Source organism: Ambystoma mexicanum, chromosome 5q (assembly GCF_040938575.1).
Source record: "Ambystoma mexicanum isolate Mex_15411 chromosome 5q, UKY_AmexF1_1, whole genome shotgun sequence".
In the NCBI taxonomy this organism is placed as follows: Eukaryota; Metazoa; Chordata; class Amphibia; order Caudata; family Ambystomatidae; genus Ambystoma; species Ambystoma mexicanum.
Window position 1 is genome coordinate 1,262,720,317 of NC_090933.1, and position 26,734 is coordinate 1,262,747,050.

At 46.3% G+C, this 26,734-nt stretch overlaps 1 protein-coding gene across 3 annotated transcripts in view; it reads left to right on the forward strand.

Moving 5' to 3' along the window:
- Nucleotides 1-14,560, forward strand: part of LRRC14 (leucine rich repeat containing 14) — a 215,135-nt gene extending 200,575 nt beyond the window's left edge. For all 3 annotated transcript variants that reach the window (XM_069621777.1, XM_069621776.1, XM_069621778.1), the window contains exon 5: nt 13,868-14,560. In XM_069621777.1, the coding sequence (XP_069477878.1) occupies nt 13,868-14,438 (571 nt within the window). In that variant the 3' untranslated portion in view covers nt 14,439-14,560. The remainder of the gene's footprint in view (nt 1-13,867) is intronic.
- The last annotated feature ends 12,174 nt before the right edge of the window (nt 14,561-26,734 follow it).

Here is a 26,734-nt window from a genome sequence, read left to right on the forward strand (position 1 = left end):
CCATTAATCTTACCTATTCACGGGGCTGTATGGTTCCGAGGCCCGGGTTGGTGGGTTGTTAGCCTGTATTCCCAGAAGTCATGTGACCTAGCTCCTGCAGGAAGTGCATGGGCAATTGGCTTGTAGAATGAGTCGATTAGAGATCGGCACACTACTTGGATCTGTGCTCAAGCCTCCAGGTTCACATACAAGTGTTCTCTCCTGTCATTTTGTGATGGGCAGGGTTGCCTGTCACTGCTGGTGTTTGCACTAGTCATGGAACCTTTGGCCTTGCTGAAGTCGGAGATTTAATGGTGCATGGCTTAACATGAGGGGAATCGCACTTGTCCTTCAGGGATTGAAATTTCTGGGGCACTTTCGCTCCTGCTTGTAGATTGCACAAGCCTTGTAGCTCGACAGCTACCAGGAGTTACAAAGGACTTGTTGGATAACTAGTGTCATACGAACATACAAGACACTACAGAGGAAGCCACTGCTTATTATGTGAGGCCTAGTACCCAGCACATGTTTTTAGCTCTCACTCGTCAAATCTTTATTTCAATCCCTGTCCTCTCGACATTTTTTTTTTGTATTTTTTTTAAAAATGTTTTAATATAACATTTTATTGGTTTTTGAAAACATACAGCCCCGCACCGCGGAGTGAACATAATTACCCATGCCCGCCCTCCAACAACCCCCCGCATTGATCACTTATAAGTGAGCTTCCAAACGCATCACTGCCGATTTCCACATAAGTGTTATATTCACCAGTCCATCTGCAGATCTCTGAATGGTGTAACTGCACATCCTAAGTCGCTACTAGTGCGCCACTTCCCAACGTTGCCATATTTTCCGTGCCTTCTCTGGGCATCCCCTTGCGGTGTAAACTCTTTTTTTTTTTCCATTGCGATGCAGCTGTCCACATGTGTAATCCATTGTTCAAAGCTCAGTGTTCTTTCGGAGCCCCAGAGTTGCGCTATGTTTCTTTTGAGTATTGCTGTGGTCGTGGATAAGAGCGCTTTCTCATACCTCGTAAGATCAATGTCTTCTTCTATTCCCAACAATAAATGTTTCGCCTTTACGCATATCCTCTTTCCCAGTACCCTCGACAACTCATCACAACACCTCTGCCAGTATTGCTGGTTGTTGGCACATTCCCACAAAATATGATAAAAGGAGCCTTCCTCCCTCTTGCATCTCAAGCAATAGGGATTTGTAGTTTTTCCCCAGTTGAATAGTGCCACTCTTGGGTAGTAAACCCTGTGTAGTATTTTTAATTGGATTAATCTAAGCCTGGAGGAGATGGCCTTTTCTCTAGGGTATTTTAATGCAGTCACCCAGTCCTCTGGGAGTATGTCACCCACTTCTCTCTCCCATTTGGTTTGTAAGCTTGCTATCTCCTTCGTAGCAAAGGAGTTGATGGCACTATACATGGTCGATGTGATTTTCTGTGTAAGTAATTCCGGGAATATATTGCGCTCTAATGGGGAATAATCAGGTATATCACACAATTCAGGGAGGTGAGCTTGCAGCGCATGTCTTAGCTGTATATAGTGGTACTGTTCAATAGGAGGAAGTCCATAGGTGACAGACAAATCTGCAAATGCTTTTATTCCATTGTCCTGTACCACATCCCATATTTGCCATTTAGGGAGTTTGTGCACCTCTGGGAGGTGTCTGTTGTTCCAAAGTGGTTGTGCTAAGGTTAGCCGTTTATCCCAACCTAAGTATTTGCGTATATCCGCCCAGACCAGGGTTACATGCGATGCCATGGACGGGGCAGCAGATGCATCTTTTTTCTTGTATAGGAGGCTCATGATGGGTCTTTCTTGCGCGTCAGTGTCCTGTAGTATGTTATGCGGTAAAGTGGCATCCCCATGCAACGTATCGTTTACTATTGCCATTTGACTGGCCCAGTGATAAGTCTGTAGTCGAGGGAGCCCAATCCCACCCTCCCATATGGATCTTTGCACAGTGGTAAGTGCCATCCTTGGGTGTCCCCCTTTCCATAGGTTTCCTAAGGATTTGATCTATTTTGTGAAACTCACTGGGTGCTATTGGTAATGGTGCATTCTGTAATACATAAAGGAAACGGGGGAGAGTCATCATTTTGAAAAGCGCTGCGCGTCCCAGTAGTGTAAGCGGTAGGGACATCCAGTGGCGAACATCCTCTCCAAATCTGGCTGTTACTGGATATAAGTTTTTCACCACATAGTCCGTTAGGTTGTGTGTAATTTGTATGGCTAGGTATCTAAATTGTTCTTTTTCAATGCGGTAGGGGCACACCTCTGGTATTGCCATATCTGTATGCTTTACTGGGAATAATATGGACTTTGACCAGTTGACACGGAGTCCACTGAACGCTCCATATCGTTCTAACAAAAGCGACACAATGGGACGGGAAACCTGCGGGTTCGCCATGTAGATCAACAGGTCATCCGCGTATAAGGACACACTGTCCTCCCACCCATCTGCCCATCTGAAGCCACTCCATGTTTGTGTGGATCTCAATAGGATTGCTAGGGGTTCTATTTCTAGTGCAAAAATGAGTGCCGATAGGGGGCAACCCTGTCTCGTGCCTTTACCCAACTGGAATGGTTTAGAGGTGTATCCATTGACCTTTGTTACCGCTACTGGTAGGTGGTATAGCAATTTGACCCACCTTATAAAGTAGGGGCCTATGCCCATTCGTCGCATAATTTCCCAAATCGCCTCCCAGTGCACTGAGTCGAATGCCTTTTCAAAATCTATGGATAACAGGGCCAGGGGGATTTGTATCTGAGGGGTTTTTTCTAACGCTGTGTGTAATCTATATATATTTTGCCTAGTGGACCTTTGTGGCATAAATCCGCACTGATCTGGGTGCACAAGCGTGTGTATGACTTGTTGTAGTCGATTAGCTAGCACCTTCGCAAGTATTTTAGCCTCGCAATTTATCAGAGAGATAGGTCTGTAGGAGCTGCACATGTCAGGTGGTTTGTCTGCTTTCGGCAGAACTATTATGGTAGCTTTCCTGAGGTCTGGCGGGAGGCAACCCTGTGAGTGTGAATGCTGAAACAGGCGCAGGTTTTGTGGAGAAATTGTGTTTGCTCCTATCTTTTTCCATAATTCGATAGGAAAGCCATTTGTGCCCGGTGTCTTCTCTGACTGGAGTTCTAACATTGCACAGGTTACTTCTTCCTCTGTGATTTCTTGTTCTAGAATGGCCACCTGTTGTTCGTCTAAAGTAGGAAGAGTAATTTCTTCTAGTATTTCGGTCGATGGCGGTGTGGTTGGTGCACTATACAATTCAGCATAATATCTAGCAAACTCTTCCGCTATATCTTGGCCTTCTACTAGTGGATCTGGATTCCCTGTTAATGTTCTGACTTGAGTAAGACCTGAGTCCCTGCGCTCTAACCATGCCAATATTTTTCCCGCTTTGTCCCCAGTTTCATATATTTTTGCTCGCATTGCGGCATGCGCTTGTCTCGCGTTATTTAAAGCTACCTGTCGTAATTGGTTTTGTGCTAGCTGCAGCGCTCGGTGTGTCTCTGGTAGATCCTGAGACAGGTGAGCAGATTCTGCGGCCTGTACCTTAGCTTTAGCTGTATGTATCCTTCAAGGTACTTTTCCTTGTAAGCTGCTGTCCAGGCTATAATTTCACCCCTTAATACTGCTTTAAGTGCCTCCCATAGTGTTGTTGGGTTGTCTACAGAATCTGTATTTATTTCCAGGTATGATTTAGTAACCTCTTGAAGATGTTCTATCAATTCAGGAAACCCTAGGTAATAATTATTCAGTCTCCAACTAGGTGGTGGGAGTGCCCGGCTGGTTTTAATCGTTAGCATGAGTGGTGAGTGATCTGAAATACCTCTAGGGAGCAGATGTGCCTCGCACGCCTCATGTATATTACATGTTGGTAAAAAGAAGTAATCTAGCCTGGATAGGGATGCGTGTGCACCAGAGTGGTACGAGTATTCTCTTATATTAGGGTGGAGAGATCTCCATGCATCTTGTAATCCTAGTGCGTCTGTAAATGTGGCAAGTTTAGTACGTATGTCTGTATTTCTGGATTGTACATGTGTCCTATCTAATGCTATGTCCATGACCTCGTTAAAGTCTTCCCCCGATTAATGTGAGTCCTTCAGTGTTATCAACGATTAGGGGCGTAATGTCGGTGGTCGGAGTTAGTAGGTTGGGTGGTGCATATATGGCGATCATAGAAATAATGCGTTCCCACAGGGTTCCCATTGTGTGTACATATCTGCCTCCCTGACCTCGAGTGACCACAGTGGGGCTGTAGGGAAGTCTTTTGTGTATCAGGATCAATACCCCACGTGATCCCATGGTGAATCCGGCATGAAAGGCCTGGCGGTAGTTTGTGCGTTTGAACAATGTGCAATTCGTACCAGCTAAGTGTGTCTCTGGCAGAAAAGCCACGTCCGGTGAGTGGCGGTTCAGTGCTTGCAAGACTAAGCGTCTCTTGATACTATTTCCGAGCCCATTAACGTTCCATGTCATCACTTGGATGACTCTGTTTTTATCTACAGTTTTGTCTTGTGCCATGTGACTTGTGCGTGTGTGGTTTCAGCATATTGTACATCTAGCAGTATGCCATGATCCATCAGACTGAGAAGAGATTGGATTATGTCATGCGTTTGATGGCTCTTTGTCAGGACTTGTCTATTCTTACGTTCTATTAGGGCCATGTGCGAGGACGTATTTGCCATGGGTTCTTTAAATACCAAACATTTTGGAGCGTGCCACTCTGAATCCCCCACCCTATACTCCACCCAACCTGAAGCATCTGTCGCCCAATTCAACCAACCAACAAACAAACACCTTGTCAAAGGGACAGGTAACACTGTAAACAATAACCATAACCCTGATTTCTTTGCTTTTGCCTTGCTTAGTCTTTAACTATCGTACTTGGTTGTAATGGTTCCAAGCCGACTATTCGTAGTTACAGTCTAAGTTCTTGGGAGGTGGCCTCAGGTGGCCGCCTTTGCTAAGTTAGTTCCGCGGTGGTGTTATGTGTAGCTCAGGATGAGAGTACCTCTCGGGTAATGACACAACCGCAATCCCAGGAACCCAGATCCATTGGCTCTGGACGTGGAAGATGAAAGGCAAAAGACCGCTGGGGTCGTGGTCGCAGCTGGGCGTGTTGCATCTTAGGGCTCATTGAGGGCTGTTGTGTTGTATCACCGCTGCATGTGAGATACTAACTCAAGCTGTTTATAGGTGGCATACCTATTATGTTTCCAATGATTTGGGCCCACTTGCATTCCGAGAGGAGATGATCCTCAGCTTTGTTCGTGACGTTTGTTTACATCGCTCTGTCTAATCCTCGGCGGGCTCCACCGCCTGTTCCGGAGCTGCTGGTTCTATGACCACTGGGGGTCTCACACGGGGGACCCCGTCTGGTCTGGGCCGGGGTCTACCCTCTTGCCTCCTTGGTCGCACCGACCAGTCACCCTCTATGTTAGTCTCTGCCCATTTCCAGGCCTCTTGAGGGTCAGTGAAATGTGTAGTCATCCCTTTGTGGTAGACCTTAAGCTGAGCTGGGAATAGCAATCCGAATTTGATTTTCATGAGGGAGAGTTGCCGCTTTAGAGGTTCAAACGATTGTCTTGCACGTTGCACTTCTCTCGTATAGTCCGGGAAGAAGACCACCCGGGAGCCGTTGTAGGTGATTGTTCCCTTTGCCCGGGCCATCTGGAGTAACGCGTCTCTGTCCCGGTAATTGAGGAACTTGGCTAGGACAGTTCTGGGTGGCATTCCCGGGGTAGGTTTGCCAGAGGGTATCCTGTGGGCTCGCTCTATCGAGAGGAATTTTGGCTAAGGTCTCTGTTGTTGCCTGTCAACTGTGGAATGATCTCCCCCTGGCATTGAAACAGTCTGTTAATCATCTGGACTTCAGGAAATTGTTGAACACTTACCTATTTCAATAAACCTTGCAAGTGGAATTTATCTCTTGAGTTTTGGAACGATGAGTAATTGAGTTTTACTTCAAATTTAATTGCTAGGATAGTTCTGGAAGAAACGCATGCGCTCATGTCCTCAGGCTATGAAATCTCTGCACCAGGAAATGGGAATCCAACAAATATAAGACTTCAGAAAGGGGAAATTAATACCAATGTGGGGAAAGGAAAATTCAAGGCCCTGGCAGTAATCTTTGGAACCAAGAAATAGGTTGTAAGTTTGGCGTTCTGGTTGAGGATTACACGGTGCAAGAGGAGACAAGCAGTCCCTCATCCTCCCAGAATGCCACGCTAGCCGTTCTGTCCTGGAGCATCCGGGATCGCAGCCATCTTTTTAGCGCTTCCTACTAGAGCTGTTAACTTTGACATGTCTGCTACAGGAAACATGGTTCATGGATAATCCCTTTTAAGATGGGTATAGGGTGATTCTCATATCTGCAGTTAAAGGCAAGACTGGGAGACCTATGGGCAGCCTCCTTACAGCTGAATAGGGAATTACATGTTATTGCTGTAATCATTGGCTTGTTTCGGGGGAACCCTATTTTGGCAATTGTTTTTGAATGGGGTAAAACCAATAGGAATGTGGTATTAAAAAAAAGGTAACCAGTGAGAAATTCCCATAGTAGAGCTGTGTAGACCTCTCAATGATGTAATAGCAGACTTGCCCTTATCCTCGTCCAGGGTGGGAGGCATAATAATTGCAGGGGATTTTAGTACGACTTGTTTGCAGGAATGGAGCTGAAATGAGGCCTGCATGGAGAGAGCTTGGTGATAGTCAATTTCTTGCATTCCTGGGGGTTAATTATTCTGAACATGGAACCGGACAAGCCGGCTCGCACTACATGGCACACAGGTAATGCCGCCTCAGTGATGGACCACACCCTCGCACCCTAAAACCTGTTTGCACAGTGCTACGATCTCATCATAGAAAAAATGTGAAAATCTTATTTAAGATGCAAGGTATATATATCTGTGTCTTTTCGAAATGTTCATGCTACAAACCTGAAGTTTGGCATGTGGGTAGGTTCCATGGTGTTTTACTTATACCTTTTTTCTCCTCTGCCTTATCACTCTCGCTCTCTTGCTAACCTACTGACTGGTTGCATGGTTCCCTCGGAGTCTCACTGGGCACCGGCTCAAGTCTGAGAGGGCCATATAGGCTAGGTATCTACACCCCCACACCCTACTCTGCCTGGAAAAGCGCCTGACCCCTGAGTTGGAGGTAGCTGAGAGAAGGGTTCTAGAAGGAAGGTATTTTGGTTTAGTGCGGGCCCCGGCCCCAGAAAGCCTTGTGGCCGATGCAGAGGATCTTGAACTTGATTCTTACAGCCACCGGAAGCCAGTGGAGAGATTTCAGGGTTGGAGAGATATTGTCCCTGTGCTTGAGGTGAAGGATAAGTCTTGCAGTCCTGTTCCGGATTAGTTGCAGGGGGGCGAAGAGTAGAGGTAGGCAGATTGAGAGAGCCTGTTGCAGTAGTCCAGCCTGGAGAACCAATGGCTCTGGAGACCGTGAGCTTCTGGGGGAAAGTGAGAAAAGGTGGACTTCCTCTGAGGAGGTGCAGCTGTAAGTGGACATTTTTGGCAAGGCCCGTGATGTGAGGAGAGAATAGAGTCGAAGATGACGCCAAAGTTTTTGCCTCCCAGGAAGGTGAAGGTAGAGGGCCCAAGGAAGGCAGCCACAGTGAGGGAGGGAAAGCGGGAGCAGGGGACCCAATGAGAAGGATCTCGGTCTTACTGGCATAAAGGCAAAGATCGATAGATGCACACCAATCCTGAATCGCCGATCGCCAGTCTGGAATGAGCAAGCGAGGGAGGAGAGAAGGCTGAGGGAAGTCTGAAAGAGAGCAGAGTGTCCTCCGCATAGCACTGAGTTAGACGAGAAGGTGGAGATCAGGTGGGCCAATGTGCTAGATTTGAAAAGCCTACGGGGTTGAGGGGGGTGTGTGTGTCATTTATGGAAAAGAAAAGGCTCTTGTGCAGCGATGCAGAGATACAGGACTGGATGCTGAGGCATAGTCTGAGACAGTTCGGAACAATAACCTTGTAGATGCATTTGAATTGCAACTACAACTAGGCACATGAAAATAAATCTGTTTTGCAAAGCAGAACTAAAACTTCTGGGGCCTTATAAATAACAGGGGTGTAGCAAGGGTTATGCCCAGGCCAATTCTATCACAGAGCTCGATTGGAAATTATCCGCCTTCTCTCAGTATGTTGCAGTCTAAGTAGACTGGCGTCTCAATTTTAATGAAAAGTATATTTACCTCTATCTGTAAAGCTAACCCTTCGAGGGCGCCTGGACTAGACTGGATAGCAATGATGATAAAAGACGGCCCACAAATATGGGCTAAGATAATGTTCTCTCTTTTTCCTACATTATCAACCATCAAATCACAGTGGCCACTTAGGAAATGTATCATCTGTTTCCCATTTTTGTTTAAAAGGGAGATGGCATCTTGGCAACTATTGCCCCATAACTGTGCTGGATACTTTGTTTGATAATATTTGTTGTTAATTTTGGAAAATCTGGAGGACTGGCTCTAGCACTCCAAGTAGGGACCTTTTTTTTCAATCTGGATTTAGGAAAGGTATGGCCACCGCTCTTCTTTCTCCTCCAACAAGGTCAACCAATACCTCTCGCCCACCGCATTGCCACTCTCTGCTCAACTTTCAGTGCTATGCGGATAACACTCAGCTCGTTTTCAGGCTCCCCTCTGCCACCTCTCTGCCTTCTCTCTGTCTGCTATCCAGGAGTGGTGTGCCACCAACAATGCCTTAATGCCAGTAAGACAGAGATTCTCCTCATCGGCACACCTGCACCCTCCTTTCCTGTCACTCTCAGGCCGGCCTCCCTTGGCCTTCTTCCTGCTCCCACCTGTGAGGCTAAGAACCTTGGAGTCTTCTTCGATTCCACACTCTCCTTTTCCCCTCACATCCCTGATGTTTCTAAGAATTCAACTACCAACTGCACCTCCTCAGAGGTATTCTTCCTTTCCTCTCCTTCCCCCAGAACCTCACTGTCTCTAGAGCTCTGGTTCTCTCTAGGCTGGACTACTGCAACAGCCTTTCTAAATCTGTCTGCATCTACTCTGTTCTCGGCAACTCATCCAGAACAGGACTGCAAGACTTGTCCTTGGCCTCAAGCCCAGGGATCGTATCTCTCCAGCACTGAAATCTGCATTGGCTCCCGGTGACTGCAAGGATTAAGTTAAAGACCCTCTGCATTGTTCACAAGGCCTTCTGGAGCCTGTGTCCTCAATACCTCCCTACTCTACCTCTTCCAACTCTGAGTCAGTTGCTTCTCCAAGCAACAAGTTGGTCGTAGATCTTTCTTCGGCTGGGGCTGCCCTCTGGAACAGCCTCTCTGAAACTCGGAGAGAACGATCTCCAGTTCCGGGTACCCTCTGATTTCGGGCCTTGGTCCCTACCCGCCCATTTGCACACCCGCGCTGCCTCCTGGCAACCCATGCACTTGGGTCTGTAGCTGTAACCCTACTTTCCCCCTACCTGCACCTTTGGACACCTGCTGTCTGCACTTACCCTTGCACCTGCTGGCCTCACTTTTGTTATTGTTTTGATCCCATGTACAGCACTGCCCCTCCCCTTAGCCCTCCCACCTCCACAGGACTTGCGCGATCTCAATGTCAATTGGCCTAGTAAGATCGTTGTCTCTCCTCCCTCTGTTCCCAATTCCTTGCCTTGTCGTTCCTTGAAACACTTGTGTATATGCACGTTACAAATGCCATATATCATCTCAAGGGAAAGACAAAAATGGACCACTCTTATCTGGCCTCGATTGAACGTACACAAGCATTTGATAGGGTTAATCGATATTATGGAGCAAACTAGAAGAGTTTCCCACCTCATTTGATTTTCACGATTGAACATTTTCACCTGGAGCCTCCAATTATAGGGCGTCTAAACATAGGTTTGAATGTCTAGTGGGATTCCCACTTCCATATGGCTAAGGCAAGGTTGTGGCCTTGCGCCAGCCCTTCAATATTTTCATCTCAAATTTGGGTAAGAGGCTGGTGAAGGGACATGCCTTCCCCCTGAACTTGGCCAAACTCTGATACAGCATTTGGTAACTCTGCATTATTTTGCTGTATGTTACCCCAGTGGCTCTACAGAGAACATTAAACAATCGAATGGCTAATTTGAAAGCTTTGGACTTCCAAAAAACAAAAATCATGATTTTGGAACCTGGTCGTAGGAAACACTTAAAATTCGTTTATCTTGAATCCTACTTGCTGGATGTAGTTTTCTTGCTACAATATTTAGGTGTGACCATCAGAAGTCATAGCTTCAAAAGAAGTATGAAGGCTTTGTCCATTTAACAGCATATGCGACTCAGTTAAAAGATTGATCTTGAAAATGGGCCTTTCTCTGTGATCCCTATGTTGAAATATTATAACTGGAAGGTAGAACCATGTCTCGCCCACGTTGCAGAAATGTGTAACCGTGACGCCCCCTTGCAAAGCATTGAAGGCAGTATAATGAAAAGGGCCTTATTTGCCAACGGCCAGGCCTATGTCTCTGGTTCGATTCAAGTTAGTATTGACTTCCCTATACTTTCAAATCCAATGGAAATCTCTCTCTCTCTCTATATATGCAAAAAATAGTGGCACCAGTTATTATGTATACTGAATTGAATGTACAGCTAATGTGTCTACAAAGCACTGAATAAATGGGTAGAGTTACAATTTAATTGTGGAGCCTATTTAAACTACAACAGGGCCTTTGGTGTCGAATCCTGACCAGGTAAAGAAAAGATTACACAGGAAAGACTGGATCGATCCCATCGATGTATGAACTCTGTGCGCTCGATTAGATTTCCCCGTTGTTGCTTCGTTGTATGTGGCTCCCTAGCCTTTGTCCTGCCCCCTCCCCCATTGGACAACTGCTACTCAGCTCAAGCGAGGACTTTGTCCTGCATTCATCTCCTCGCTGCTGCCGCTTTCCATCCACCTGCGCTGAGGTGAGGCCACTTTCACATCTTGGGGTTGAATTTTTGTTTCTTTGTTGGGAATCCTCCAGTGCATTTTGTGAGCGCTCTGTTTGCTGTGCCAGTTGTTGCTTCCTTGTGTGTGGCTCCATCCCCTTTGTCCCGCCCCCACCCCTGATTGCGGACCTTGGCCTACTTGTTCTTGCAGGGCAGTCCCCTCTGGCAAAGGACCTTCCTCGACCTATCCTCTGCTTTCGACTTGGTCAATCACGCCACCCTGATCAACTGACTGTGTGAACCTGGGCATCACAGATCAGGCCCTGACATGGCTGACCTTCCTCCTGGACCATCCCTGCCAGGTTCAACTTTGGTCCTTTCTCTCCACCATCCCAACCCATGTGGTGCCCCCCCACACCGCCCAGTGCTCTTCAATGTCCACCTGGCCACTTAAGCCTACCTGATCTCCACCTTCTTTTCTAACGTTCAGTGTTATGTGGATGACACACTGCTCCTTCAAGCTTCCCTCAGTCTCCTCTCTCTCATTCCTGACAGTATCTGCGATTCAGGATTGGTGCGCCTTCAACGATCTTTGCCTTTATGCCAGCAGGAGGAGATCCTTCTCATTGGGACCACTGCCCCCACTTTCCCCTCTCAATCTGGCTTCCCTCCTCGGACCCTCTACCCTCGTTTTCCTGTGAGGCAAAACACTGTGGTGTCACCTTCGTCTCTGCTCCTTCTCTCCTCATAATCACAGACCTTGCCAAAAAGGCACACTTTTAGCTGCACCTCCTCAGGGGTATTCTACTTTTTTCACATTACCCCCAAAAGCACACTGTCTCCAGAGCTTTGGTTCTCTCCAGGCTGGACTACTACAACAGTTTTTCTCAATCTACCTACCTCTACTCTTTTCCCCCTTCAACTAATCCAGAACAGGACAGCAAGACTTATCCTTGGGCTCAAGCCCATAACTTTATCGCTCCAGCCCTGAAATCTCTTTACTGGCTCCCAATGGCTGCAAGGATCACGTTCAAGACCCAATGCATTGTCCACAAAGTTTTCTGGGGTCTGTGCCTGCACTACATCTAATCCTCCTTCCTGAAATACCTTCCTTCTAGAGCCTGTTGCTCACCTCCCAACTCTCTGAGGGTCAGATGTTTCTCCAGGCAGAGTGTGGAGTAGAGTACTCTCTGGTCTGCAGGTGCTTCCCTCTGGAGCAGCATCTTGCCCCTCTCGGACTTGAGCCGGAACCCTGAAGTTCTGGAAGCAGCTCATGACGCTCCTTTTCTTCTCTGCCTGCTCTCTCGCCCCCTTGCTAACTTACCTGTATGCTGTGTTGCCTGCTTGCTTGGTTCCCTCAGAGTCTCACTGGGTACCAGGCTCCTCCATGATCAGACTTTCTTTGCACTGCTTCCCGGCCTACCTCGCACTGAGGGGCTATAACTCTAACCCCTACAGCCCCCCAGCCTCCTTGCACTTAACCAGAGCTGCGCCCCCCCGCCCCTGGCTGCACTTAGTCTGAGCCATGCTGCCCTACTCGCACTAGGTTTTGTATTGACATGGAAACTTTAGAGCCGTATAGTCCCTTTAAGTGCCAAGGACGAGGTATCTCGTCCTTGGGATTACCTCCCCAGTGCCAAGGACGAGATAGCTCGTCCTTGGCACTTAAGGGGTTAATGAAGGAGAGAATGTTAGAAGGCTTTGCATGGTGAAATACTGAAATCACCAAAAAGGCATTGACACTATGGGGAACTTGGCGTTCTCGTATTTTCGAGTTTTATTAATACTTTTGTTGAGCCGCACTTAAACCCACTATATTGGCTAGTATGATCTGTTAAGCTTCAAATATGCTAAGTTAAGGTGTACTGGTGTCAACAGATTGGTTTCAGAATGAGTGTTCAAAAGTGAACCGATCAATAAGGCCTCAGATAGTGGATGGCCATAACCACAAGCAATCAGTAGGTGGTTTAAAAGCAACACCCATAAGCTGTGTCCCTTTTCGTATTGCATGTCGGTCCTACCTGTGCTGCTCCGTCAATTGTTTTGGCTTTACACATGCTGCGCCCCCGTTCGAGCCAAAATTGAAGACCGTTTTTGCACATTGTATCTATACTTCCTCTCGAACGTTTGCTGAATTAGGTATGCATTTTTACAAAGTTTGGCGTTCCAATTGATTTTATTTTTGTGAGTGGATCTTACTACGAGTAGTAGGGGAGCGCTGTACAGTTGAGGTTAATACGATTACACTTTAGGGGCACAGTTCACGATGGGGCCATGTTGCCTTACAGTGAAGGAACAGAGCAGTAATGGTTTGAAGCTGGGTCTGCTGGGGTGTTAGTGTGTGAAGAAGAGGCTTGTGCTCATTTCTGGATTCTGGATTGAATGGCGGTGATGAATGTAACATGGACCCATCTGCTAGTTGAGGGGTGTAAATCGAGAGCGTTTACTGTGGTTGAGTGGGGGTGGGTTTGTGCAGCTCTACTCTTGCTTCTTGTGGAACATTTGGTGCCAGAAATTATTTTGGGAATATTGCCTGTCTGCTTGGAGGGTTGTGTACTAGTAGGAAGCATGCTAAAGTTGAGAGAGCTGTTCTCTATTATGTAATTTCGTGTAGCCTTGTCTGTTTATTTAGAAATCTATATTTTTGTAAGGAGCTTTTTTAATTTCTGCTAGATTCTGTAGTCCTTGTGGCTGGTTATGATGCTGGAAACCAGCTTTTATACATCTAAAGGATTAAGAAATACAGGTAAGTAGTTTGTTTTTGGCTGCATCCATAGGTCTGGCTGCATCTTTTCATTTTGGGACAGGCTCCGTGTTTATTCCCACTTCAAAGAAAGCAGCTTTGTTTTTGTTGTTTTGGATACAGTTTGTACCCCCTAACCTTTTGGAGTTGTCATGCATTTATAAACCATCGTTGTGTAATCTGTGTTGGCATACAAAGTTGACCAATATTTCCCCTTTTTTTTTCTTTCCCCCCACCCAGTGGCTTGAACAATCCTTTAGAGAGCCTGGAGCTTGCCTTTTGCCATCTTCTCCCCTCGGACATAAGTTACCTCTCTGAGAGCATCCACGTCCCATCACTGAAGAAGCTGGATCTGAGTGGCAACAACCTTTCAGAGCTGCTTCTTCATCCATTTCAGCGACTTATAAGCAGAGTCTCTGCATCTTTGTTGTACCTTGACATTATGGAGTGCAAACTTACTGATACCCACCTGGAGGCAATCTTGCCGTCTATCTATCTCTGCTCCAAGCTTCGCTATCTGGGGATCTTCTGTAATCCAATATCTTGTCAGGGTTTGAAGACTTTCGTACTGCGCTCCACACCGCTGCACGACCTACAACTTGTGATATATCCATACCCTGTGGACTGTTACAGTGAGAGCCTACCGTGGCCAACCTCGTTGTGCAGCTTCCAGGACACATGCTTCATTGAGGAAAAAATGTCCCAATTCACTGTCGATCTTCACCGCATTGTAGAAGAGGCACACCGGACAGATGTGGTATGGACCACAGATCTGTACAAACACAGAACATTGGAATATTTGAACCTCTAATTGTGACTTTCATGATACAGAGAACATTTTCAGTACAATATGTAAGATTGAAACGCCAACGATACTTATTTAGCCATCATTGTTTTGTTCCTGCAATAAACAGTTCACTACTCCACAAGCAAGTAAGCTCCTAATGCTGAGTCTGTTTGGAAGTTCCCTCGTGCCTCCATCAAATGTGAAGTGCAGTTTCTTATACAGGAAGTCTTTGTTTGCATGCCTCCTGTCTGAAATTGGGGATGTAAGATGTAGAACTGTTGAGCAACTTGAAAGCTTTTGTGAACAGAAGATGTTTTGTGTACAGTTCTCATTTGAAATCTAACTGGCATGTGAGTGAGCACTAGATGTCTCTGAACGTGTAAGGTGTTGCTTTGGAAATACCAGCAGTCCTCTGGTGCTGATCGGTTTCTTTCACTTGGTTACAATTGCGTTCCCATTTGTCTTCCAAGAACGCACATATATAGGCAATCTATCTGCGTAAAGGAAAGATCGATATCTTCTCAACAATGACAACTCTATTTTCTATCCAATCTATGTTTGGCATGTGGCCCTTATTTTACAAATCTTGCTGAGAGAGGATTTGAAAACACACTGGTGAATGTTGGAATTCAAGCAGTGAAGAGACTTAAAAATATATATATTGCATGCATTTATAAACCCAACAGACGGACCTATTTCTTTTTTTTTGGGTAGCTTTATGCAAAAACATAATTTAGTAATGGAGGATTCCCATTGTCTGTGTGGAGTGCTCCTGGTTTGAGCTGTGGAGTATGTTACTCCTATTAAACTTTGAGAGTGAATGGTCTACACTACAGCATGACAGAAAAGCAGGTTTCTCTCACAATTAACAGATAAAGCACAGGGTGCGGTAGATCGTGAATGGAACAGATGATCACTAGCACTGGAAGCTTCCTTTGCATGCAAAGAATAGGTATAACTGCAGCATAAACTGTTGAATGCTTCGCTCAAAAAGACCAGGACAGCTTCAGTAGGAGCCGTTCAGATCCCTCACATGGACCAACGGATCAGTGCAAGGTAGCCACAAAAGAACAGACCTGGAATGGCCCTCCACTCCCATTCAACACATGCAACAAGCTTCAGGAGTGCACACACTCTCCTAGTATAGAAATGGTATGTCCTGGACCTCAGTAGATCATTCCTTCCTCACATGGAGCAGGAACATCCTGGGTCTCAACAGTTCAAGATTACCACAGGCAAGTCATCGGCCACTGCAGCCCACGTTCCACTCGCATAAAGAAGGAACTGCATGGGATGGAGCAGCTCAAGCACCCCCACACTGAACAGGTAAATGCAGGGCCTCAGAAATGCAAGCTACACTTGCCTAGAACAGGAAAAGCATAGGCCTCAGCAGTCTGAATTCCCATCACAAAGAACTCGCCCAGCAGGGTCTAAGCGATCAAAGTTACTCTCCTATATATAGGAATAGCAGAACAGCAGTGGGACCTCCACCCACATAGAATAGGAACAGTTGATTTGCCTCTGAAGTGCAAGCTCCTCACAGATGGAACTAACAGCATTTATGGTGACTAAAACATGAATAACGCTGCTTCCAAAATCCAAAAAGCTCCACCTAGTAGGAATTTAGTTCAACTGTAATTGGAAGGGATTCCCAAGTAGCCAATTCCCAGCCACTGCAGTTGGTTCACTTGCTAAAGCTTGTTGCAGAAGGGGATGCTAACTGAGTCACTCGCGAGGACTTTTAACCAGTGTCCCCAGCCCAATCCTGCCTGCCGGAGAGTTTTTTTTTTTTAAGGCTTTTAGGTAACCAGGTTTCTAAACCGGAGTGCTTAAAAACAAAGTATTTTCATTCATTGAACGGTACGCACGCTCCTGTTCGATGAATGAAAATACTGTGGCAAGATCGCCGCTATGGATCGGGAAGGCAGGGCTCCATACGGATGTCACTAATTTTCAAGTCAAAGCAGAATATAGTTTGTGTTTCTGGTGATGTTGGTACATTCCAGAACCCCCCACTGGTGTAGATGTGTGCTGTATATGTAGCTAAACTATATACAACGTTTTAGTCCGCCTTTTGAAGACAGATTCTGAAACCGGCATCTGTTGACACAGTACACCTTAACTTGGCATATTTGCTGCTGTGCTGAGCATACTTGCAAATATATGTAGCATCTGGGAACTTATGAAGATATGACAAGCAAGAGAGCTTTTTGAAAAAAAAAAGTATCTTGGCAAGATGCGACTAATTTTCATGTCAAGTCAAAATATAGTGCATCAGTACATCCCAGAACCCAACCTAAATGAAAAAGAAACATTTACATTCAGTGGCATTAGAATGAACTACACTGAATTTACATCTACAAATATTAAAAAACAAAAAAAAAACGCACTTATGGACATCATACGTGAGACCCCATTTCGGGAAAAGCGGCACTTAATGTAAACTGATTCTAAGAGACCTCTGGACACATCAATGGACCTTAAATATACACATGTGTACCTTACCGAAGGGTACCAGCACACATATGTAGCAATTGGGAACTTGTGAAGGATGCTGGAAAAGCAAGGTGTGATGTTTGAAAGAAGGGGCAGCCATGGCACGTTATCACTAATGTTAATGTGCTCTTATCTCTGAGGCATTATAACATCTTCTAACCCACAGGTAGTGTAGCACATGGATGTATGATTTATTAGAAAATATTTTACCTAATGGAGATTTGACCGAATCTATTTCACCGAAAAACAATTACCTATTTACCTTTACTTTAAAAAAAACATAATGTGGGGGGGGGAAACCCCCGCAGTCCCCACTCACCCCTCCCTACCCTAACGTATACCCTTACAGCACACCCCACCTATTATGAACTATATATATACCACTTTACCTATTTCTTTTTGGTGAAATAAATTTGGTCAAATCTCCTTGGGTAAAATTGTATTCAGTGAAATGTAGGTGTATATGGTATCGCATATCGGGTAATCACTTTTTGCATCGCAGGGCTTCTTTAGTCCAATTCCATGGAACTCTGTCGGGTAAACTTTTGAATGCGTCTCCTTTGGAGCGTCAAAAATGTATGACCTGTTTTCTGAATTTAAATTGGATGGCTGCAATGGAATGGCACGGCACGGCACCGCACTAGTGAGCTCACAAATTAATTTTCAGCACTCTTACATGTTTCCTTTACCGGGGGAAAAACACGCATTTCTCTGTCACCAGTGATGCAAAGTGTGAAAAGGTTTTGGAAAATGCACAAAAAAAATATATTCAGGGGCTTTAGAACAAGCTGCACTCTCCAAATGTTAAAGAGCACAGGAAAAAAAATGGAGCATCATGTGTAAAACAGCCAATTCCGGGAAAGCGGCAGAGGTCCTGCAGACATCACGAAATATTGGCAAGGGCACTTGTTCCCCAAGAGTTGGATTTGTCGTGCCTGTAACTCTACCTTGGGGCATTACCTGGCTGAAAGGGTACAGCAGATTAGGCTTTTAACGCAAGTGCTGCAAGCACACATTTAAAACAAAGAGATGCACCCGTGGGTTAATACCACCGATTGTCACTCGACGGCCAGCCAGCAGGGAGCTGATAAACTAAATCCCCACTGAAAAGCTATAAATCCTTATTTGACAGCAGGGGACTGATGCGGATCAACCGGTGTTAGAAGGAACCAAGGTGATAATCAGTGGGTATTTAGTGTCTCAGCTGCCTGCTGTCTCTCAGTCTCATGCTAGTCATCAGCTATTAATCGCCGGGTGTATTTCTTTTTCTCTGTTATAATGCATGCACCCCAAGGGTGCCTCAGACTGTGTTCGGCTCCAAGGAGGGGACCCCAACCATTATGTTGAATATAGTTTTTCTGTTTCTGATGGTGTTAGTACATCTCGGAACCCACCACTGGTGTAGGAGTGTCCTGCAGATGCACAGACTTACTTGGAATGTAAATGCACAGGTGTCTGACGGGGCTCTTTCTCTGAGATTGTGTACATTTGCAGTGGGGATGTCTTTGAAGTAGTGTGTTTTGCTTCTTGCAGTGGAGACACACTCCAAAGATGCAGCCATCACACTCTGCTGGCTAATTCCAGTTGCGGCCATCGCTTACCACTGAAGGTATACAACTGGGAGTGCTGCCTGCATACGTAGCAAGACAAAACTGAAAAATGAGGGAAGCGCCCACCTTATTCCCAGAATATCCCACTTTCATAACCCTTGTATGCCAAGCTGGAAACATGGCACTAGACCCCCTCCATACTGCATATCAGAGAACAGATGTACGCAGAGATCAGACCACACATGGGGATGGCTTCCCATTTTACCTAAAATATTTTAAGAAGCTTCTTTACGATTAAATATAACGATAGTAAAATAAGATTTTGTGGTAACTTTACAAGGTCCCCCCACATTGGTTTGAGAGCAGTCAATAGAGCAGGGGTCTCCAACCTTTACGTTAGCTAGAGCTACTTGTAGTGGAGGCCAACAGTGGAGAGCTACTAGCAGGCGATATCCGGGTGGGGATATTTATAAACCTCTGAATTTTTACCAATATTTTTTTGGCCCAATTATTTCCTCTCTATAAACAGATGGAATAACATATGCCTTCACGATTATATTAAGAACTTCAAAAACCTCTTTGTTGCATTATTATTTATTAGTAGCTGTCTCAAAAATACAGATATTTGTTGGACTACCACACAAATATCCTGTAATTTTTGTGCCCTTCCTTTGCGTTTTATGCAGGCTTTCTACATGCTAGCACACTATTGTTTTCCAAATGCGCATTTCACACTTCCATACAAAAAAATATAATAATTTCCAAATTGGAAAATGCTGCTTGCTTTCACTAGTTTTGGTTGAATTTTTTTTTTTTTGTCAGACACCACACATACTCTGTTATTTGTGTGCCCCTCTGTGTTTTAGCACAGGTTATATTTATAAAGATGTTATACGCTTGTCACACTGGTTAATCACAAATAAATGCTTCTGGTGTGCAGTTTTTAGGAAATTAAACTGTGGGTTCATGGGTGCCAACCTTTGATTTTCACTGCAGGGGCAGACATATCCCCACCTCCATCCTGAATATAAGAAAGCAACCAGCTCAACCCATACCCTGGCCAACCACATTTTATAGCACTTTTTCTATGATTCCAGTGCTATGCGGACGACACTCAGCTCATTTTCAGGCTACCCTTAGCCACCTCTTCTCCCTCCCTCATCCCTGACTGCCTGTCCGCCAACCAGGAGTGGTGTGCTGCCAATGATCTCTGCCTTAATGCCAGTAAGACCGAGATTCTCCTCATTGGAACACCTACTCCCTCCTTTCCTGTCACTCTCTGGCCGGCCTCCCTTGGCCCTCCTCCTGCTCCCACCTGTGAGGCTAAAAACCTTGGGGTCATCTTCGACTCCACACTCTCATTCTCTCCTCACACTTCTGACATCTCTAAGAAGTCACATTACCAGCTGCACCTCCTCAGAGGCATTCTTCCTTTCCTCTCCTTCCCTCCAGGTGCTCAATGTCTCCAGAGCTCTGGTTCTCTCTAGGCTGGACTATTGCAACAGCCTCTTTCTAAATCTGCCTGCTTCTACTCTCCGCATCTCATTCAGAACAGGGCTGCGAGACTAGTCCTTGGCCTCAAGCCCACGGATCGTATCTCTCCAGGACTGAAATCTCTGCACTGGCTCCCAGTGGCTGCAAGGATTAAGTTCAAAACCCTCTGTATGGTCCACAAAGCCTTCTGGGGCCTGAGCCCTGGAGCTTCAATACCTTCAGCTCTCTCTTCCAAAATATCTTCCTTCTCGAGCTTTTCGCTCATCCACCTCCAACTCCCTCACGGTCAGTCGCTTCTCCGAGCAACGATTTAGTGGTAGATCGCTTTCCTCGGCTGGGGCCTACCTCTGGAATAGCCTCCCCATCTCCCTGAAACTTGGAGAATCATCTCCGGTTCCGGAAGCACCTCAAACCCTTCTCTTTGCTTCTACCCTGTCTCCTTCTCTCCCCTGCTGACTTCCTGGCCGATACTGAAACTGCACTGGTCACCTGGCAACCCCCCTGCTCTCAAGACCAGCCCCCCCCAGTCGCACACCTGCACTGCCTTCCTGCCAACCCCCCACACTTAGGGACTGTTATCTACCCCTACAGTTCCACCACTAGCACTTGACACCTGATGTCTGCACTACCCTTGCACTTCCCACCAGCTGGCCGGACACTACTGATTGTTATTTATTATCCCATGTACTGCACTGTCCCCTTCCCCTTGCCACTGCACTTTCCTCCTTCCCCCTTCCAATGCACTTGCACAATCTGAATGACACCTGGCCTAGTAGGATCATTGTCTGTCTTCTCTCTGTTCCCCCTCTCTTGCCTCGTCGCGCCTTGAAACACTTATGACATGATATGATACGGCATTTTGTTTTGAATATATAACATCTCAGCATCGGTCTGTCAACCTGCTGAGCTACCCTGGTAGGCTCCTACTGTACAGCGTGTCTATGGATCGCTTAATGTACTAAAAGTGGGTGTACCTGTGTCATGGAAGTGATTTAAAGTGGAAATTGACAGTGTGGTGTTTGGAAAGATGCACATGAAAGAAATTGCACCATTTTTTAAATATTATTTTGAACATTTCCAGGCGAGCAGCAGTGCTACTGTGATATTTTCATTGCGTGGTCACAATGATCCTGATCCTGCCCCAACCCCTCTGACTTCTCTGGCAAAGAGCAACTTGCTTAAGCAAGACAGTGTCGGGGGCGCACAAGGCCAACTCTGGTACTACAGGCAGCCTGCAGAAGCAGAACGTGATATTGACATCTGCCAGGGAAATTGCAAGCAGCTCCATGTGGCACAGCAGCCAAGCTCCCTGCCCGCAATTGAGACGACCAGGGGTTCGGATCCTGATCAAGTAAATAACCACAAAAACACAGCATTGAATAATTTAACTTAAAGTGTTTCTTTTTCAGTATTTCCAGCGCGGGCGACTGAAGAGGCTCAGGCGAGCTACTAGTCACCCGCGATCGACCGTTTGGCGACCTCTGCAATAGAGAGACAGGCCTGCCTCTGCCACACACATTGCCTTGATAGGTTTATTCACAGTGCCTTCAGCAGAGGCGATGATTTTTTTTTAACATGGCCGCTTTGATCGTCCCTTTTCACACTAGGACCTCTGTGAAAGGTCAACGTAACAAGGTGGTGACACATATGCTTTTACTGGAGGCAAGCAGCCAGAACACATCACCCAAACCCCATGTTTGAATGCTAGTGATTTGTAGAAGGGACTCCAGCATTCTTACCTGTCACAATGTGCTAATAATAAAGTCAACCTCAATGCAGTGAAAGGGTTTATTCATCTGGTCTGACAATCATGAATATCTGCACAAATACCTTCATGTTTGAGTTCTTTTCCCAGCGACCTCAACCTATACCTGATCATTACCACTGTGCCAAGACTGTGCTCTAACCCCAGTGTGCCATAGCAATGTACAGTCACATCTATAATTTCACATAGACAATATATTAGACGTGACAACATAGAAACAGGAGTTGAAGAACTAAGAGCTTATTGGTTCTTGGACAGTTATTAAAATGTAGAAATGCCAAAACCTGTTAAGTAGCACATCAGATGTCTGCACTCAGAACACATAATGTTCTTATTGACACATGGTGGGACGCAACCCCTTGTTTAATTTGAGTCCCATTGGACACCATTCCACTAATGTGAAAACAAGCCTGCCCATTCATTCGTTGGGATAGTATACTTCTACCATCACATCATTGGTTCTGTGTCCAGATCATAATGGTTTCTGAATTTTGGATCCTAGAAACAAATTCTTTGTGACAATTCAAACAAATGTGCTTTTATTTATTTAAAAAAAAATCTCCTTCCCCTTACGTTTATGTCCTCCATTCTTTCCACCTCCTCTAACCTTAACTAATCCCCCCCTATTTAAATTATGGCGAACTTTCAAAATGGAATTTCTAAATAATTTTTAAATCGGGGAGATATTGATTATTGTCATAACTCTTTGGGAGTAACAACACTCTTCTGGAGTAATACTTCTCATGTTTGTGGGGGACGAGTGGTCTGAGCTCATAAGGGAGAGGTCACTTTTAAGGGTCCCCCCTGAACTAGGGTGCTATACACAATGGTAAAGAAAGCCTAATAGATGTCCATCCGCCTTATGAGATCTGCGACCATCATAATAGGTGTTGTAAAGAATGGCTCTTCTATCCTGATGCACCTTTTGAGTGTCCAAGGAGTGGATGGGGACTTCTTGGGGTCGAGAACTTGTACATGAATTCGCAAAAATGAATCTGTTGTGCCGGAGGCCAGGGTGACAGAAAATTAACATGGACGCTGAACGAGGAGCTAAAGCAGTGTCTGCATTGGACAAACCATGAAGGCGGTGAAAAGAGCGCTCCACTACTAGCAGACCTTTGGTGGCGTCTGCGGCATGTCACCGTAAACCTCCAGCCGGCACAGGGTAAGATATTCACTACGCCCTTCCATGACAACGCTGACATAACAACCCACCAACCCCTTGCAACAGAGTGTGGTAACGGATCCAGCACACAAGTCGGTGATGGTGCCGCACCTGTGTATTAAGAAACAAAAGCAGAGGTTCAGCATTGGCTGGGACAAAAGCAGAGGTTCAGCATTGGCTGGGACAAAAGCAGAGGTTCAGCATTGGCTGGGACAAAAGCAGAGGTTCAGCATTGGCTGGGACAAAAGCAGAGGTTCAGCATTGGCCGGGGCTAAAGCAGAGGTTCAGCATTGCCTAGGAGCATCGCAGAGGTTCTGCATTGGCTGGGGCTAAAGCAGAGGTTCAGCATTGGCCGGGACAAAGGCATAGGTTCAGCATTGGCTGGGGCTAAAACAGAGGTTCAGCATTGGCCGGGACAAAGGCATAGGTTCAGCATTGGCTGGGGCTAAAGCAGAGGTTCAGCATTGGCTGGGGCTAAAGCAGAGGTTCAGCATTGGCTGGGACAAAAGCAGAGGTTCAGCATTGGCCAAGAGCAAAGCAGAGGTTCAGCATTGGCTAAGAGCAAAGCAGAGGTTCAGCATTAGCTGAGTAAGAATCAACTATCCATCTTCATGGAATGTTGTATGTGCAATCAATAATGAATGTGTTTGACAGTCTGCTAATGGGTTTCATCTATGGCTATTGAGATTGTCCACATAGCAGTAAAGGTCACTTGCAGTACATAGACGGTGATTGCCTCTCCAATATCACCACAAATGTAATCTGCATTACCATCACTAACCATCAATTTCCATTAGAATTCTTTTTTTTTTTTAAATAAAAACCTTTAAGCATACTTTCTTTTTGTTAAAAAAGAAATTCTGAGAAGGGCTCTGGACCCAACTCAAGGAAATTTCCCAGAAAAGGATTTAATCCAAAATAAAGATTCACAGTAACATTTTTTGCACCCTAAAAATTGGAATGAAAAACATGAAGGCATTGAAAACAGCCAGAAGCTAGAAACCAAACCAGTGTGTCACAGCACCTTGCGTGGGATTCACTACATGTATTCCGAAGGAGAAAATAAATACATGTGGACATATTTAAGTGCTCCTAGTACAAGGTGGGCGGTGGAATGGAAACCAACTCTCAGTGGGTAAAGTGCGATGAACAACACTCCTCCTGGTAGGGTGGCCTAGTATTACCCAATCCACTGGAAAGTGGTGGCTAAGCTGCTGCTAGATGGCTGATGCTTGTCCCCGTATCAGACTTCCAGAGAATGAGAAGAGACTCCCTACCTTCAGGATGAGCAGACCCTCGGGGAATGGGAGAGGGGACTCTACCTCCTGCACAGCCAGACTCCTAGAGAATGAAAGAAGGAACGGTGTACCTTCAGGGTGAAGAGAGCCTCAGGGAAGGGGACAGGAGACTCTCTACCTTCAGGATAGCCAGACTCCCCGGGAATGAGAGAAGAGACTCTGTACCGTCATGACCAGAGCCTCAGGGAATGGAGAGTGGACTCTACCTTCTGCACAGCCAGACTCCCAGAGAATTAGAGAAGGGACTCCCTACCTTCAGGATGACTACAGCTTCAGGGAATGGGAGAGGAGACTCTCTACCCCCAGCACAGCCATACTCCTAGAGAATGAGGGAAGGGACTCCGTACCTTCAGGATCATCAGAGTCTCGTGGAATGGGAGAGGGGACTCTCTACTTTCAGCACCCTCGGGAATGAGAAGAGACTCTGTACCTTCATGATGGTCAGAGCCTCAGGGAATGGAGAGGGGACTCTTTACCTTCAGCTCAGACTGACTCCCTGTGATTGAGATAAGAGACTCAGTACCTTCAGGATGACCAGAGCCTCAGGGAACAGGAGAGGGGACTCTACCTCCTTCACTGCCAGACTCCCAGAGAATGAAAGAAGGGAAACCGTACCTTCAGGATGACGAGAGCCTCAGGGAACAGGAGAGCGGACTCTACCTCCTTCACTGCCAGACTCCCAGAGAATGAAAGCGGGGAAACCGCACCTTCAGGATGACAAGAGCCTCAGGAATGGGAGATGGGTCTGTCTACAACCATCACAGCCGGACTCCCGGTGAAGGAGAGAATAGACTCTATGCTTTCAGGATGTCCAGAGCCTCAGAGGATGGGAGACGGGACTCTACCTCCAGCACAGCCAGACTCGCATGGAATGAGAGAAAGGACTCCATACCTTCAGGATGACCAGAGCCTCGGGGAATGGGAGAGGAGACTCTTTACCTCCAGCACAGCCAGACTCCCAGAGAATGAGTAGGTACTCCGTACCTTCAGGGTGGATAAACAGACCCTCAGGGAATGGGAGAGGGGACTCTCTACCTCCAGCACAGCCAGACTCCCACAGATGAGGGAAGAGACTCTATCTCTTCAGGATCACCAGAGTCTTGTGGAATGGGAGAGGGGACTCCATACCTTCATGATGATCAGACCCTCGGGGAATGGAGAGGTGATTCTCGCCTTCAGCACATACAGACTCCCAGAGAATGGTCTCCGTACCTTCAGGATGACCAGAGCCTTAAGGAATGGGAGAGGGGCTCTCTACCTTCAGCACAACCAGAGTCCCAGAGGATTGGAGAAGGGACTCCGTCCCTTCAGGTAGAGTACCAGGGTCCCAGAGGATTGGAGAAGGGACTCCGTCCCTTCAGGATCAGCAGACCCTCAGGGAATGGGAGAGGGGACACTCTACCTTCAGGATAGCCAGACTCCCAGAGGATGCGAGAAGAACCTTCAGGACGACCAGAACCTCGGGGAATGGGAGAGGGGACAATCTACTTCCAGCACAGTGGGAATGAGTGACAATGAGAGATGGGACACTCTACCTTCAGCACCGCCAGTGCCTCGGGAATGAGAGAAGGGACTCTAGTTCTTGAGCACAACTGGAAACTCATGCAATGAGAGACAGAGTGCTTCACCTTCAGCATAGCGGGGCCCTCTCTGATGACTGGAGATGAGCGTCTCTCTACCTGCCTTACCAATGGAACCTTTGGAAATGACAGATGTGCACTACCCACAGCCTGAACTCCTGGAAAGAAACATGAGCTCTGTGCCCTCTTCCCGCAGTCCTGCCTCAAACCTCAGAAACATGCAGTGGTACCCCGATCCACCCAACGGTGTCCTTAAGACTCATGCTACCATCCCAAGAGTACCAAACAGTTCCTGACTTACCTGGGCCTTGTAAGTGGTCTCCGTAAGCAGTGGGCTTTCTCACCTGTATTTATGGCATCCGCACCAATCCCTTCACTCTCCCATTCCCCCCTTCTATGCAAGTATTCTGCAGCCAATCTCCTCCACGCCCGTCCACTTGTTTTTTTTTTTTTAGGTGTGGTAGGGTGTAAGGTCAGAATTCTTTCTACAATTCCTCAACAAAAAGGGCGCTCTCTGTCCCAAATGTGCAAATATTGATTCCTGGGAGTTCTCTCCTAAGGCTAACAAATCCGAGCTGACGTTTGACTTTGAACTTTTTTTGAACAATTTTCTTTTGGCAGCTGTTACAATCATGAGAAATGAATGGCTTTTACAGGGATACAGACCCTTAGCATACACTGTGATTAGTGAAAGTGACAATTCTACTGGAGTTTCGATTTATTTAATTTAAAACATGATTGTATAAAGCGTTGATCTGGCTTTAAGGAGCAGTGGAATGGGGTACATAGAACAGGGGGTGAAACGGTGGCGGAGGCAGTTTTTGGTGCTGGGGAGGGAATGAGGGCGAATAGCTCCTAAAGGGGGCACCAAGATTCTAAAGAATTCCTCCCTAAACGCTGGGGTGGTGATTTTTTACACTGATGGGTCCTAAATTTCCTAAAATTAGCGCGAGCGACCGAACTTAGCAAGGA